Source organism: Coffea eugenioides, chromosome 3, assembly GCF_003713205.1.
Source record: "Coffea eugenioides isolate CCC68of chromosome 3, Ceug_1.0, whole genome shotgun sequence".
NCBI lineage: Eukaryota > Viridiplantae > Streptophyta > Magnoliopsida > Gentianales > Rubiaceae > Coffea > Coffea eugenioides.
Window position 1 is genome coordinate 8,961,003 of NC_040037.1, and position 16,291 is coordinate 8,977,293.

Here is a 16,291-nt window from a genome sequence, read left to right on the forward strand (position 1 = left end):
GCAAAAAAAGAACAAATCATTGACTCAACTTACCTTTAAGTAAACGCTAAAAAATGTTTTATACTGCCGTAAAACTTTTTTTTTCAACAAATATACTGCTGTAAATCAATGTGGGCTATTTAGTCTCTCTAATATAGTGATAATTACTTCTCTTTATTCCTTTCTTTTTTTTTTTTTTAAATTTTCACTCCATTTGAAACGATGGCAACAGGAAATGGGAATTCAAATTGGGTTTTAGTGAGGATGAGAATCGAAATTAAGGAGCCAAAAAATATTTTTTTCAGCATAGAGCATCGACATATTTGCATTTTTTAGGGCAAATTCCATTTTATCCCCTGTGGCTTAATATTTTTGTTTTATATAACTCTCCTATGATTTTAAAAACTATACATAACCCTCTCATGATTTAGATTAAATTGTCAAAGTGACGGAAATGATTATTCGTAACGGAGTCAACTAAAATGTCAAAAATACTTTTATGTAAAGTTGAAATTTTTTATTAACCAAGGGGGGTTATGTGTATAATTTGAAAACCATAAGGTGGTTGTATGGTAAAGTATTAAACCATAAGGGGGATTATATAGTAAAATATAAAAATCATACGGGTCTAGTGTGTTATATATTTAAAAGGGTAATTTTGATATTTTTAAAGTTTCGTTATGAATGAATATTCTGTCACTTTGACACTTTAATCCAAATCATGAGGGGGTTATGTATAGTTTTTAAAACTATAAGGAAATTATGTAGCAAAGTACTAAATCACGAGGGCGATAAAGTGAAATTTGCCGTTTTTTTAAGTGGCATGCTATGTACCTCCAAGCACAGTATTTAGGGCATTTTTGCACTAATCAAATTAATTAGATGTTACATTTCAAACTCTAACTAGCCTCCTAATTGGAAAAAACTCAAACTGCTGGTTCCAAGAAAGTGCACAAGCAGGTTATTAGTAATTGCTCTTGTATTACAATTGTCTACCTTTCACACGAGTCGACTTAGTTGGTGAGGATCAAGCTGTAGCGAAGCGCCAAGCTGGTGAAAAGGTCTCAAGTGCAACTGTCGGAGTTTCAAGTGTGCTGCTAGCTCCGGTCCCTCTTTTCTCGCATCATTTTCTGATTAGACACTGTAGCCAATGTCTTTATGTGCTGTGAAGTTTCTTATCCCCTGACAGATATTATTGGAGAGGAGGGGTCGACGAACATTCTTGGAATTCAACTTCAAACATCAGACCCCGGCACTTTTCTAGTCTCCTTCTTCCTGAGGTGAAATTCCTTGTCTTTCTCAGTGAAATTCACTTTGAATTAACCTCTTCTTCTGTATTTTTACCCTAGTATATGTGCTAAATGTCTTTTAACCCAAGTGTTTCATCAGTTAGGAATCGCTTCCGGTTTAACCATAGTAGTAGCCAAATAAGTTAGTCAACTTATCCATCTCAAGAATTGGTGATCTTTTGATTTGAAGCATGATCGCTTCTTTATAAAAATGCTTGATTCATGATTTTATACAAGGATAATAATAGTTAACAGGCCGAAGCAGTACTTGATTAGTTACTATGATTAGCCTGATCGAGCTCCAAACTCTATATATCAAAGCCAAAGTGAAGTACTTGACTCTTAGACTTAATTCAGCCCAGGTCTATCTGTAATCAGTTAATGATAAGTGAAGCGTGTTATTGATTCTGTTGAACTGTAATCTCCTTGTTTTAGCATAACTTGTGGATTGCTAGTGGATCTTCTGCTATAAGTATAATTGGGTCAAAGTGGGCACCAATGAAATTGTCGAGAGTTAAATTTGCCAAACAGGAAACCTCTGGCAACTTAGGAAATAAAGGAATAGTGAATCAATATGGTAAATTGAAAGAGATAATTTAGTCCGTTTTAACAGCCCAAAAAAGGAATTAGCTTAGTTCTACCGGCGGTTGGGGAGCTGTAATTAGGAGGCACTTTGCCAAGCCCTGTAGGCAGAACGCCAGACATCAAACTAACAATGCAATTGTTGCCTCTTTGTAGTTAGACATCGGCAAAGAGATGAACTATCACAACACAAATTTTTTTTTTTGGTACATTCCTTTCCAACCACAAGTCTGCTCCAAATCTATTCCATCACTGAATGGTAAACTATCTCAAACTTCAATTTGTCTACACCATATATACTAGGCTAATCATGAAATGCATATGAAGATTGAAGACTCTTATCCTTCTATCATGCTAAAGAGTACCACATTCATATTTCTTTCTCTTTTGCCTTGAACTAACTATCGAGTTTAGTTAGTCATGGCCTAAGCGATTTCGACCAGTACTTTAAATCCCGAAGTTATTAAGCCAGTGCTCCGTCCTGTCATCACATGCCTTCACTGTCGCCTTTTGGATGTTTGCTAGCTATTGAATCAATGTCTATCAACAACATGCATCTTTTGTTGGTTCCACTGACCGCGCCGTTTTTCTGAAGTAAACATGCAGCTCGGTAGAAGTGCAGATGTCTCCATCACCATTCAAGAAAAGCTGAAAAGTGTCATTGCCTCAGAGTTAGGATGCAACATCTTTAGAATACATAGCCAGTTGCGGAAGGTAAATGAGAAAGCTTATGAACCCGAGATCATAGCAATTGGACCATATCATCGTGGAAAACCTGATCTCTCAGGTATGGAGGAGCACAAGTTGGTTTATCTAAAATCATTGCTTGGTCAAAAGATTGAGAAGGTGGCAACATGTGTTGCTGCAGTGAAGCCATTGGAGGAAAAAGCGCGAAAGTGCTATGCAGAGCCTATAGCCCTTTCATCAGATGAGTTTTGTAGAAATAATGCTGTTAGATGGCTGCTTTATCATACAATTACTGCTTAAGTTCAAGCAAAAGGATTTGATAGATAAAACTGATCCTGTTTTCAGGTTGGAGTGGATTCTGAACAGTTTACAGCGCGATTTAATGTTGTTTGAGAATCAGCTTCCCTTCTTCATCCTTTGCAAATTGTATGAAATAATTGAGCTTCCAGACCAAGAAAGCGGATTGATCGATCTTGCCTTGAACTTTTTTAGTGATCTTTTACCAGGTCACGGGACAACACGCGAAAATGGAAATCCACAGGACAACATCAAACATTTGCTTGACTTGATACACAGAAATTGGTCTACATCAAAACTCAAGCCTGTTAAAGAAGTGATAAGGGGCACAGGAGATATGGCGTTGATCCGCTGTTCCATGGAACTTGCAGAGGCTGGAATCAAGTTAGAGAAAATTGCTCAAGAGGACATATTTGACATAGAATTTGAAAATGGAACTCTGCGAATCCCCACATTAGCCATCGAAGAGAGAACAGAATCTTTCCTCCGGAACCTGGTTGCCTATGAGCAATATTGTGGGGATGATCAAATCAACATTGTGACAGACTATGTGACATTCTTGGGTTGCCTCATCAAGTCTGCAAAGGATGTAGCAAAACTCTCCCACCGTGGAATCATTCGTAACCTTATTGGTGAGAATGAAGTCATCTCTCAAATGTTGAACAAATTGAATGTCTGCATCATTGTGCCCAGTAGAAACTTCCTTTACGCTGAGATATTCGAAAGACTGAACATCCATTGCAGCAGACCTGTGAATCGATGGAGGGCTACGTTATGGAGAAATTATTGCAACACTCCTTCGGGAATAATTTCGATTATTGCTGCCTCTTTTCTGCTGATACTTACTTTGTTGCAGACTATATTTTTGATTTTATCTTGGAAGAACCATTAGTTTGACAAATTAAGACCATCTGTTAGTTTGTCGAAGAATATGTAACAAAACATTTGAGTTTCTGTCCTGTTGCAACTTGCGAGCTTTGGATCAAGGACAATTGATTTTCAATGCTGTATATTGTATGGAGCTTTGTTCTTGTTTTCCACTAAAACCTTTCTGCTTTACCTTGTCAACCTTCATCATGCCATGTTTATTGAAGAGTCAAATTCAAATCACTAATCATAAATCAAAATTTCAAAACCATCTTGAATTTTCTATGCAAAGTGTTCAATTTCTGGGCTTTTAGTTAGGTTCTTTTTTCACTTTCAATGAGATTACCAAATTAAGGGTCAATCGTGTGCTTTCCTATTTTAGTCTATTTTGGTACCAACTTGTTGTATGCTAGAGTCTAACATTTTTCCAACTTTCTGTGGCAAATGGGTAACTTGAGCAAAAATCCTTTACTACATGAAAGACTATAGTTGAGACGTAGCTATTTCACAAAATTGGTTTGTAATTTCCTTTCAAGCATTGGATCAAGGTCCTGTGATTCTGCAAGGGGTACAAATTTTCAGGAGGTTTTATTTTGGTATTAGAATTTCCCGAAAATGCAAGTATAAATTTACTTCAAATACTTTCCACTCTAAACCCAATTTTCTACTATCCTTATATCAATCCAGTTTTTTTTGGAAGTATCAGAAGAAAATGTATTGTAGCATGATGTATCTTCTTTATGTTATGCAATTTCCTCACAGTTAACTGGACTTGCACCCTTCACAGCATAAGTTCCTCTGTCTGTGCATTTGTGTCATTTTACCAATAACTTGGCCTCTAAATGCATAAAATGAAGGTCACTTAAACCTTCATTCCAAATCATGGTTTGTACATGTCTGAAGACATGAACTTGAACACAACAGTCAAATTGTGTCAATATAACGATTGATTGGTATTAGTTTTTGTTGAACTTGTTTCAACGTGGCCGGATGTACCACAGAAAAAAGATTAGGTAGCAATTTGATTAAACCTCCTTGAGTGGATACTGAATAGTTTGCAGATCGACTGGATGTTGTTTGAAAATCACCTTCCCTTCTTCATATTCTGTGTCAGTTGTATGAAATGATTGGGCTTCACTACCAACGTAGCGGACTTATTGATCTTGCCTAAGGAGGTTTTAAGTGATCTTTTGCCAGGGACAAGATGTAAAAATGAAAATCCACAAGATAAAAACCTGTCACATTTGCTTGACCTGGTTCACTGAAATTGATCGGAGTATGAAGCTCAAGCCCATTGAGGATCCATTGTTCAACAGAAACTTAATTACAAGGGATGGAATTAACTTAAGAGGAGAATAGCATAGGAGATTCGCAGTTGAACCATTGTTCCACAAAACTTACCGAGGCTACAATCAAATTTGAGAAAACTAATTGAATAATTGATTGGTTAACGAATAAGATAAAACTTTCTGACAGCGTATTCACAAGTGAGATTGAATGCACGCCACCATTTTTCAAATTAAAATTTGAACATGTGTCATGAATAAGGACTCGCTTATATGTAGTCATGTACGCTATCAATTTAGGAATGATTAATTCAAACTATAATAACAGTTCAAATTACACTAACTTTATATATATTAGCGGGTCTAACTGTATGCTACAATCCACCCGTAGGAAAGATTAATTCAAACCAACTGGATAAGTATTGGTTCCAAGCTTACTAGTGTATACATTGTGTCAAAGAAGATAAATTTAAACTAATATGCCATAGGTATAAAATTTAGAGCGAATTTCAAACAATGCACATGTTATACATCTAGATCCGCGTAAGAAAAAAAAATTTAAAAATTGCCATGTTTGACATAGAATTCAAGAACGGATTATTGCAAATCCCAACATTTCCTAACAAACCTTTTTGCATATAAGCACTATTATGGGGCTGATCAAACCAATGTTTTGATTTCGGGTTGCCAAATTCACTCTAGAAAAGATGGAACCAGTGTCTCGTAACAGAATCATTCACAATTTTATAGGTGCAAGTGAAGTTGTATCTCAAATGTGGAATCCGTTCCGGGGCTAATTGAAATTGCAACCGCTGAGTGCCATTGTTGACTTAGTTTGAATCACATCAACTCATTCGTTTTATACTGTTCATTTTGATTTTCTTTATTTTAAAAATGAACGATCTAAATCGAACTGGACCTGCAACTGCACATACTTACAAAATGAAGTCTCTAGAATTGAGCTAAGTCTTGAGGTGACCTTAATTTGTCAAACAAAAAGGAAGTAAATGTCGATTTTGTGGCTTGAAAAGAAAGGAATAACCTTATGTAGCTAAGAATGAAGTAACTACACACAATAAATGACTGCAGGATATTAAACCACTAACCAACATCAACTGCATAAGAATTTAACATTTTCAAAAAAAGTTAAAGATTTCGTACAAAATGGAGATCCAGAAATGATAAATTTGACCAAAATCCCACAAAATTTATTTCAGTTTGAATGTAGTCCATTATCGCAATACCAAATGAGAAAAACAACCTTGAAGCTCAAAACAAACAACGCACGCAATGCTGTTCCTTTTCTCATTTCTCCCCATGGCGAAAGCAAAACCAACTGCAAATAAAAAAGACAGGCTTAGCTGCATCCAAAACCTAGTCATATTTTCTGCTAATAGCTTTCTTCAAACTAAAAGTTCAAAGTTATTTATCAATTTAGGGCCCTTTCAACAAACGATAGAAAAATGTGAGACACTGTTTTAGGTATTCTAAGGTAGTAAGTGCATGACTGTAACAAGTTCACATTTTATCATAGTTACAGTATGTAAAAGTATTTTAGTACTATTTACTTGTGCCAAGTATATTAGTTTGATTATTACTGAAGTTTATGTGATATAATAGATGCCTACGCAAGTGTGGTCAAATTATGACCACTATTTCGTTATAAGGACCCGCTTATTTATTTGTAAGGGAACTTCTAATGGCTGAATGACTGAATATGTAAAAGATAAAGGATTGAAATCAAAATAAATAAATAGTTCAAGGACTAAAAAAAATTGTGTAAAAGTTAAATTACTTTTGTAGTATTACACCTCAAAAAATTCCCTTTTATTTGTCCTATAATTTTGTCAATAATCAAGTTAACGTATTTTAAAAGTCAACTCGGATGTGTAGTGTAGACACTCTAAAAGAATAATTGACGTATAAAATACATCTAGGTCCAAACAAAATATAAAAATCTTGATGTTCCGTTAGTTTGGTAAAAATGCGCTTCCTGCAGGTTCATCAATCTTTCGGTTCATGTTTGATTAAATTTTACATTTTAGTTTTTCCAATCAATTTTTTCATGGAAAAAGAACAGTTTCACATAAAATCGTTAAGAAGAATAAAATTAATTAAAAGAAGACAATTGATAAGAATTCTTTACCACCAAATGACTGACGAGCTCTGGGTCTTGTCGTTACCACCATCGCCAGATCCTTCACCGTTAGCATTTTCAGGAATAGAGTTTTGGCGATCAACCTGCAGATATAATTTGCAGTCAGACTTCAACTTTTTCATAATCTCATTCATATCTGAAATCATGACCAGAATATATACTGACTCTTCGGTCTTCAGTAATTTGTACCTTTTTGTTGGCTTCTTCTACTTTCCGACTGCTCTCATCTGTTACAAAGATGAACGAGTCTTGTAAGATAACATGATTGGATGTATTTCATTTTTCATCGACAATAAATCAATAACAACATCTAAATGCATTATTTTTTCAGTCAACGTTTGAAGGCATTAAATCGAACAAAATGCACATGTACAAGTTCTTTATCCCGATGTATTGTTTCGCTTTCTTTAACCTGATGTATTGGCCACTTCTGGAAAAATGTTTCCGAATCGTCCGGGGGGAGGGGAACATGGCGGTATCGCTCTGATAGGCGCAGAAGACCATTCGCCTGTTTTTCAAAAATAAGTTTAAAATACAACGTTACAGTAATATATAAATAAAAAATTTTATATACATTATTACAATAAAAAATTTTAAAAATATATTAAAAAATAGCTAATCCAAGCGGGATGACCGTATAAGATAGGGAACCAAAAGAACGCAAGAAAAATAGTTGATTGACCTTTTGTCCTCCGGGGAGGGTATGAGAGGAGGTGACAGTTCATCTGCTGATTCCTCACTTGCTCTTTCATTCATGATAAATAATGAAATTTGGAAGTAGACCTTTTTTCGGCAACTCTCGAGTCTGGTCCTTCCTCTCTAATTTCTATCGGACAAGATTTTCCTAACCTATTGCATCTGAGATCTAGCTAAAGAATTTATAACAGCTTTATTGATTTTTTTTTTTTTTTTTTGGAGGTAGCCTGATTGATGTTGATAAGGAGAAGACCAAGACCCGCGGCCGAAACGCCAGCCACAAAAGAGGCGGAAAGTATTGTCAAATATGCTTTCATGTATGTCATATACAAATCAATTGCACCCTTTTCCCTTGCAATTTGCGCTCACCCTATCAAATGATCCTTTTTGAATCTGATTCTTCTACCCCACTTGACTTCATGTGCTCTGCATGCTTTTTTGAACAGCTGTTTATCAATAAAATTAAGTTGCAGTTTGAACTTCGGGTCATCCATGTCAGCTGCTCTCTCATGTGTAACTTCAAGCTTACCTCCTTGATGGACCCTAATAGAAAAAAGATTGATGTTTGTTCCTGCCAATATTTATCGAGGCCATTAAACACTTGGGACCACAATAGGTGAATATGTTCATATCATCACATGCTATAACCATTAATTTATAACTCTAATTTGTCCCATTTTCAATAAATTATCAACATCAATACAAAAATTGAATTTTTTTTTACTCCTTAAATATTCCATTGCATACAGATAAAAAAAATCATTCATTTACGACCACGACAACATATTAGAAAACCCTAGTTTCTTGTTCTTCATTTAAATATACACGATAATCAAGATTACCACACAATCATTCAATAATTGTTGTATTTTACTGTACCACAACCCATTTAACTTAAATCAACAAAATTTTTGCAGATTAACATAAAAACTTACCATAGTCTAGTGCCTGCTACCCTCTTTCTTCCCCTTTGTTGCCTTCCATCTACAAGGATTCAACACTTTAATTAGTTCTCGATTAATAAGAACCATAGTTGAAAGCACTTCGATGATATTCCTCAGTTTTGTTGCGCTAAGGGTTTAGTGCTTGAGAGCTTTAGCACTATTTCGTTCTTTTGAAGAAGCAAATTGGTTTTAATCAAGATTTTTTAATTGCTTTAATTTATTTGTTAGAAATATGTTTTTGCGAGTGATCTATCAATTCTACCCCCCAAATTTGTAAGCGGGTTGTTAGATGGTTTGATTCACAACTGATAGTTGATTTCTAAGATGTAAAAGCTTGGATTTTTAAATGTGAAGGACCAATTTGCTTTGTTTTAAATGTGAGGGACGAAAAGAATTTTTTTTTGAAATATAAGGGATGAAAACAGGTCATTTTTCCTACATTTTAATAAATATTTATGCTAAGTATTGAAATTTCATCAAGTAAGATTGCTCGTAATTCAAGCAAGAAAAAGCTAAAGGGATAATTTCAGAAATCTCCCTGAGATTTTTGACAAACCTCCCTTAAAGTTTATAAAATTATACAAACCTCCCTTGGGATTAAAATTTGATAACAAAATTAGTCCAATTAAAAAAAAGTACTTTAAGGAGAGAGATGAAACTTTAAATTCCATAAATATCTCTTATATATATATATATATATATATATATATATATAAGTTGTATTAGTAAAAGAATAAAAATAATTAGAAATTAGAAACAATTAATACACATATTTCACCACTCAAAAAGTTGCATTTAATAAATTAGGCAATACAAATAAGTAATAAAACTACACTAAATATAACAAGATTCGACAAAATAGAATAGTCATCTCTTTCGACATAATAATTCATTAGTGCTCTAATTACTTAATCATTAAATATTAGTAAAGAAAAATGGAGGGAAGAAAAGGCAAAATCTGAAAGTTTTTTATATTCAAAATCACAAGAATCATAGCAAATATCATGTCAAAAAAGACGACAAGTGTATTTTATTGAATCTTGTGATCATTAGTATAATTTTGTTACTTATTTGTGTTATTTAATTTATTAAACGTAAATTTTTTAAATGGTAAAATGTGTGTATTCATTGTTTTTAACTTTTAATTATTTTTTTTCTTTTACTAATACAACTTATATATATGCATAAGGGGTATTTATGGAATAAAATGTTCATCTCTCTCTTTAAAGTACTTTTTTAATGTTATTTTTTTTTTAATTGGACGAATTTTGTTACCAAAATCTTAACTTCAAGGGAGGTTTGTATAATTTTGCAAACTTTAGGAGATACTAGTGAAATTATTAGAAACCTTAGGGGAGGTTTCTGAAATTTTTCCAAAGCTAAAACCACAGAAGAGGAGCAGAGACGAAGAAGAGAGAATGTGTCCTTCCTAACAATTTCCCAAATTGAAGAGTAAATCCAAAATGTTCTCTATTGAAGTCAAATAGTACCGACCGAAAGAAAATGTGTTGAAGTTGTTTCGAGGAACTTTCCAAGCATTTGTTATCGGGTCCAACGGCAATGACTTCTTGACATGACAAACTCAGTAATCAAGTTTGTTGGTATTCATTATCGGGTCCAACACAGTGCTGAAGGTGTCAAATTGGCATTAATCAAAGCAGCAGAGCAAGGATGCAGGTTAATATGCATTGGAGTTCCGGATAAAGACCTTCTGCAGCAAATTTAAAAGAGTAAAACAGTGGATATATGGCTAGCTATCTTGATAAATGACATCCATGAATTGAGTACTATGTTTTACAAATGTTCCTTTTGTCTAGGAAAAATTACTATGAATGATCATAGCTGTTTATTTAGTGCTCAAACTTTGAGCAGTTATCATAATGTAGAGTGGATTAATCCCAATCTACTGTGCTAAATGCACATTATAATACAATCCTATCGTTTGTATATACTTTTATTCAATCAATACAATCCTATTGTTTCAAAAAAAAAAAAAAATTAGTGGGCTATACCGGACCCCATTTTGCACACTCGTCAATTTTCGTTCACAAGCATTCAATAGGAGGAGAAATCAAGTCCCCACCACAATTTCTTCAGATAGACTTTAGATTATATTAAACGTTGTTTAACAACAAGATTGACATTTTTGTTTAAACAATAAGATTATAAACGTTGTTTAACAACAACTGATCAAACAAAATATGCTAAAAAGTTGTTCGTGAAATTAAGTAGGGGTGGCAATTCCTGACACGACCCGAAAACACGACACGAACCTAACACGAAATTAATGGGTTTGGGTTGAGATTTTGGGAGTTCGGGTCAGAATCGGGTCGAACCCGATGAACCCGAAAAGAAAACAGGTCAATTTCGGGTCAACCTGTGGTGACCTGATATGACCCGATGTGACCCGTTTACGAATTAAAACTAATTTAATAAACATAAAAATTATTTTATCTAACTAAACTAAATCATTCTTTTTTTCCAAAGGCATTAATTACTTAATCCTAAATGAATTTATTTAACTTGTGTGAAGTTAAAATTATTATATTTGGACAAATAATATATTATGCTATTTTTTACTTTTATGTTGTTTTAATTTATTTTATATTTGGTTTGGAATAAAACACTTTTATGGTGTTTAATTTATTTTAGATTTGGTTTGAAATTATTTATTTAAATTTTTATTACTTGATGATGTAATTAATTTTGTGAAAATTTGATTTTATTAGAAATTACAGTGATAAATTAATAAATTAAAATTAAGTTTCGGGTCATTTCGGGTCGACCCGCCAACCCGCCAACCCGAAATTTTCGGGTTCGTGTCAGGTACCCTGACCCGTTTCGGGTTGGCGGGTCGGGTTCGGGTCAGCAGGTTCTTTGTTATACTTAGGCCTCAACCCGACCCGCCAACCCGAACCCGACCCGTTTGCCACCCCTAAAATTAAGATTGACATTTTTGCATGCATGTGCCCTGCATTTATAACGACGTTTTGATACAAACTTGAACTCATTAATTAATGACTACAGACTTGAGTGCTCTTCCCTAACCAATATCTGATTATTCGTATACACTAACGCCTTGTTTCATAATCTAATTTAGTATTTAAATTTAATAAATTCAAATTTTAATATATTCATACATGTTTTATAATAAAAAATTGAACATCTGAATTAATTAAATGGTATTGAATTTATTGGATAAAATTTGCGTTTAAAAATAAGTGATAAATTATTCATTTATTACTTAATATGATATATACTCAAATGTATCAAATTTAGTATTTAACAATTCAATAATTTAATGACTTTAAACTTTAGATTTCTAATTTCAGATTTTAGTTTCCTATCAAGATCCAGTACGGAATAAATAACTATTGAAACATCAAGTGTATAACAATTCAATGAGAAATAAGCCACAAGGATGAAAGATAAACGACACACAATATTTAATGTGATTCAACTCTACTATTGAGCTTATATGCACGAAAAGAAACCCGTTCTTTATTATAAAAGAAAAACCCTATACAAGAATATAATTTGAATCTAATCCCAACCCTTGCATACCATCTCTCAGATCTCAAGAACTCTCTCTCACACCCCATGTATAAGGTTGCATGTCACCCTTATGTACTCTTATGTGTCTTTCATGCAGTATGTTAACTCACCTGTTTATAGAGAATATTATCTAATCAAAATCCAAATAATAATAGGAAATTAGTACTAATTCCTAGACTTGTACAGAATAAGAAATAACTTCTAAATCCTAAATAAAATAGAAATTTTCTTGGCTACTATTTCAAATAACTAAAATCAATTAGAAAACTAGTTACTTTCACATAAAATAAGAAATCTGTCTAAAAGAAATTAAATCAATTTCCTTACAAATCTCCACCGTGGCGAAAATTTCTTTTAGCAACTATTTGCCTTCAACTACTAAATAATATGGTACTAAACTACACACCCAAATTAATACAATTCTGATACCAAATTGATTCAATCGACAAATAAACATGTGTATTTATCTCGAGTCCAACCTCTTGTTCACTCTTGAGAAAGTGCCTCAATTCACCGTCTGTCTTTGTAGAATTTTTTCTCACCACTACTTGCAATTCGAGATCCCCTTCTGTGAGTTTTAACTATTGAGATAACCAATATATCTTTTCATCTTCAGGATTGTCTCGCCATGTGTGATTTTCAAAACTCCACCTGCAACATAAAACTTGTAGCCATCAGAGTCTTCTGACGTTTGAAAATTAGATTCTTTTGTTTCATTAAAACACATGCCACAATATCTAAAGAATGTAATCCGAATCTAAAAATCATTCGGATAAAATATCAACCATTGGAGTTATGAGAAAGTCTCCACCAATTCATGTACAAAATCAACATTGAACTCCGCCTTTTTCTTGACTCTTGAATCACCTATTTAAATTCATTGTCAAGTATCTGCATATTTTTCTTCTTTCCATTCTTTACCTTCAATACCTCTTGCCAAACTTTTGAATTAAGGATTCCACCCATTAAATTGTTCAATTGGTAATAGCTATTAATCAATTTGATCTCAATATTTAACTAGAATCCAATCATGAATAACCAAATTTTTTATCCAACCATTCAATTTGTTGGGATCCAAGTACTTGTGAGAAGTTCAATCTCGCACCCAAATTCTGATACCACTTATTAGGATTCAAACGTGAAACATGCAACTATTGAGATATCAAGTATACAACTATTTAGTGATAAATAAGCCACAAGTATGAATAATATACAATATTTAACATGGTTCGACTTTACTGTTGAACCTACGTCCACGGAGGGAAATCTGTTCTTTATTATGAGAGAAAAATCGTATACAAGAATACAATTTGAATCCAAACTCAAATCTTGTGTACTATCTCTCATCTTCCAACAATCTTCTCTCACACCTCATGTGTAAGGCTATATGTCACCCTTATATACTCTTGTGTTTCTCTCGTATAGTATGCCAACTCACAAATTTATAGAGAATATTATTTGGTTAAAACCCAAATAACAACAGAAATCAGTGCTAATTCCTAGAATTATATAGAATAGGAAATAATTTCTAAATTCTAAACAAATAGGAAATTTCTTAACTACTATTTCAAGTAACTAAAATCAATTAAGAAAACAATTACTTTCACACAAAATAAGAAATCTACCTAAAAGAAATTAATCCAATCTCCCGTTTCATGAGTAACTCCACACATTAAATCCAAATTTACAAGCCCTTCTTTGAACTCATTTTAATATTCAACGCAAACTCACCTTATTACTTAAAATCACATCTTCTCCCAAATATGGACCCATTCTTTTTCAACATCCAAACTGCATTGTGGACTCCTGCCAACTCTTGAATCCTTGATCTAACGCTAATCGGACTCCCTGCCAAACCTATGGCGCACCTAGTCCAACATTAACCAAACTCCTTAGTACTTTGGCATTTTAGTCTACCACTAAAAAGAGAATTTTTATTGCAATTATGAGAAAAATCTACTTGCCCATGAGTAGTCATATTTCGTAACTTGAAATTCTGATACCACTTATTAGGGAGAAATATCTCAAGAGAGCCCACCAAAGAGTCTAATATATAAGTCAGGAACCCAATTTTGACCAAAAAGTTTAAACTATTAGGTATCGGACCCTTACTTATATATTAACCGCTCTTTTTCTATTTCTCGAACCAATGTGAGACATAATTTTTACTCATGAACCTAACATTTCCAAACTTTAATTTTATCAAAAGTATTCTAAGTCAATATACAAAAATAAAAGCTTTTATCAAAGTAGAGTACCCGGAAGAATTACATCCCAAACCTAACCATGTCCGATTATTCGTATACACCAAGTCAATGTAGAAACATAAATTATTGTGTCTCGTACTATTTGATTGATGTAATTCTTCCATGCTACTATACTATTACATAAGCTTTTATTTTCGTATATTGATTTAATGTGCACAAATAAAATTCATATGCATACAAAAACTATACGAGTCTGTACCAAATATGAATGTAATAAAAACATAAGTAAATTAATAACTTGCTTCGTACTTGGCTAGGGAAGAGCACTCAAATCTGTGTTCATTAACTACTGAAATCTGTGTTTGAGTTCCACCAACTATAAATAAAGTACATTACAAAGTAGCATGAAGCAAATTTACTTGAAGTATTTGTCTATCTATTAGGTGTATTCCTTTTGGTCCTTATTTTGAACCCTACAATTACAGATTAGACATACAAACACAATCCGTGTACTATTTTTTCTTTTTAATATAAACTTGTAAATTTTTATTGATAGAGAATGGGGGAGCATTTTTTACACAGCAGCAGAGCGGCAACCTACACATCAAATGCACTGTCCATTTACACTAGGAAAACTACATAGTTCCCCAATGAATAACAACCACCTCTCGGATCTTTCCAGTCCAAGGTACACCTCTCCAAGAAAGAAATAGCGCCATTGATCCACAAAAAGGACATTTGACTGAGGAGTCAAAAACAAGGTCATGAGGTGTAAAATGTGGACCTATGCAATTTTGAAACATCCAGAGGACCTATGCAAGATGCTCAAGCACGAGATGAAGCAAATGAAGTCAATTTGCAGATAGCTGTCTATGAGGATAACGACACCAGATGGCTGGGAAGGGGAGTGGTGGCAAAGAATCACAGGGGACAAGTGAAGACAGCTTGGGCCATGAAGGACAAAGGTACAAACATTTCAGTATTGGACTTAGCTGAGACAGTAAGGTTAGCTTTAATTAAGGCTAGAGGAAAGAATTGGTCAGAACTGAAGGTTCAAATCCCCCACAAGCAGCTTCTGCCATCGTTGATGTCAAGGAAAACTAAAGATATTAGATTGGCAACTATGATAGATGACATTGCCAACTTAGTCTCTTCGTTTCAAAAATGCTCATTTTGTTTAGATATAGCAAATGACAATATAAGTAAATTTGTGAGTACTTATGCTGTAGGCATTTGTGTTGATGAGGAATGGAACAATCCTCAAGGTGTCTAACACCTTTGTAAAGTTTCTTGGAGCTGTTGCTCTATAAGTGTATAGTTATGTTTTGATCAATATATTCCTATCGTTTCAAAAAAAAAAAAAAAAAAAGAGGTGTAAAATGTGGAGACATATTTTCCAATTGGTTGTATTTCACATCCACTAGTGAAATTTGACAAGATATGATCTGCCTTTTTAATTTGTGGCTGACGTTTTGGCGGAGGATCTTGGCCCTCTCCATGTCAACATCAATAAGGCTAGCTCACCAAACAAAAAAAAGAAAAAGAAAAAAATCAGTAAGGCTATTTATAAAACGCTTTAACAATCGGGAAAAATTAAAAAAAGTTAGTTGTATATTTTTAACAGCGTCGCTATTTAAGCTAAGTAAGAAGAACAATTAATTCATTTACGTGATGATAATTCTAGCGGCACAAAATCTCTAGATAATAATACTATAATATAATATAAATAGTTTGACTAAGGGTT

The 16,291-nt window shown here is 33.5% G+C and overlaps 2 protein-coding genes across 3 annotated transcripts; one reads left to right on the top strand and one right to left on the bottom strand.

Annotated features, from left to right (window-relative positions):
* Window positions 1–1,131: 1,131 nt before the first annotated feature.
* Window positions 1,132–3,726, top strand: LOC113765958 (UPF0481 protein At3g47200-like). Its single transcript, XM_027310194.1, has 3 exons — window positions 1,132–1,259; window positions 2,446–2,801; window positions 2,845–3,726. Exons 2-3 carry the CDS (start codon window positions 2,451–2,453, stop codon window positions 3,724–3,726), a joined length of 1,233 nt encoding a protein of 410 aa, XP_027165995.1. The 5' UTR covers window positions 1,132–1,259; window positions 2,446–2,450.
* Window positions 3,727–6,113: 2,387 nt separating this feature from the next.
* On the bottom strand, window positions 6,114–7,990 carry LOC113767086. 2 transcript variants are annotated; one of them, XM_027311260.1, is made up of 6 exons: window positions 7,828–7,990; window positions 7,558–7,653; window positions 7,335–7,372; window positions 7,185–7,228; window positions 7,134–7,153; window positions 6,114–6,323 (listed from the first exon to the last, which is right to left on the bottom strand). In XM_027311260.1, exons 1-6 carry the CDS (start codon window positions 7,895–7,897, stop codon window positions 6,220–6,222), a joined length of 372 nt encoding a protein of 123 aa, XP_027167061.1. In that variant the 5' UTR covers window positions 7,898–7,990; the 3' UTR covers window positions 6,114–6,219. The 2 variants fall into 2 exon arrangements, with proteins under 2 accessions (XP_027167061.1, XP_027167062.1); XM_027311261.1 differs by having other exon boundaries at window positions 7,134–7,228.
* Between the last annotated feature and the right edge of the window lie 8,301 nt (window positions 7,991–16,291).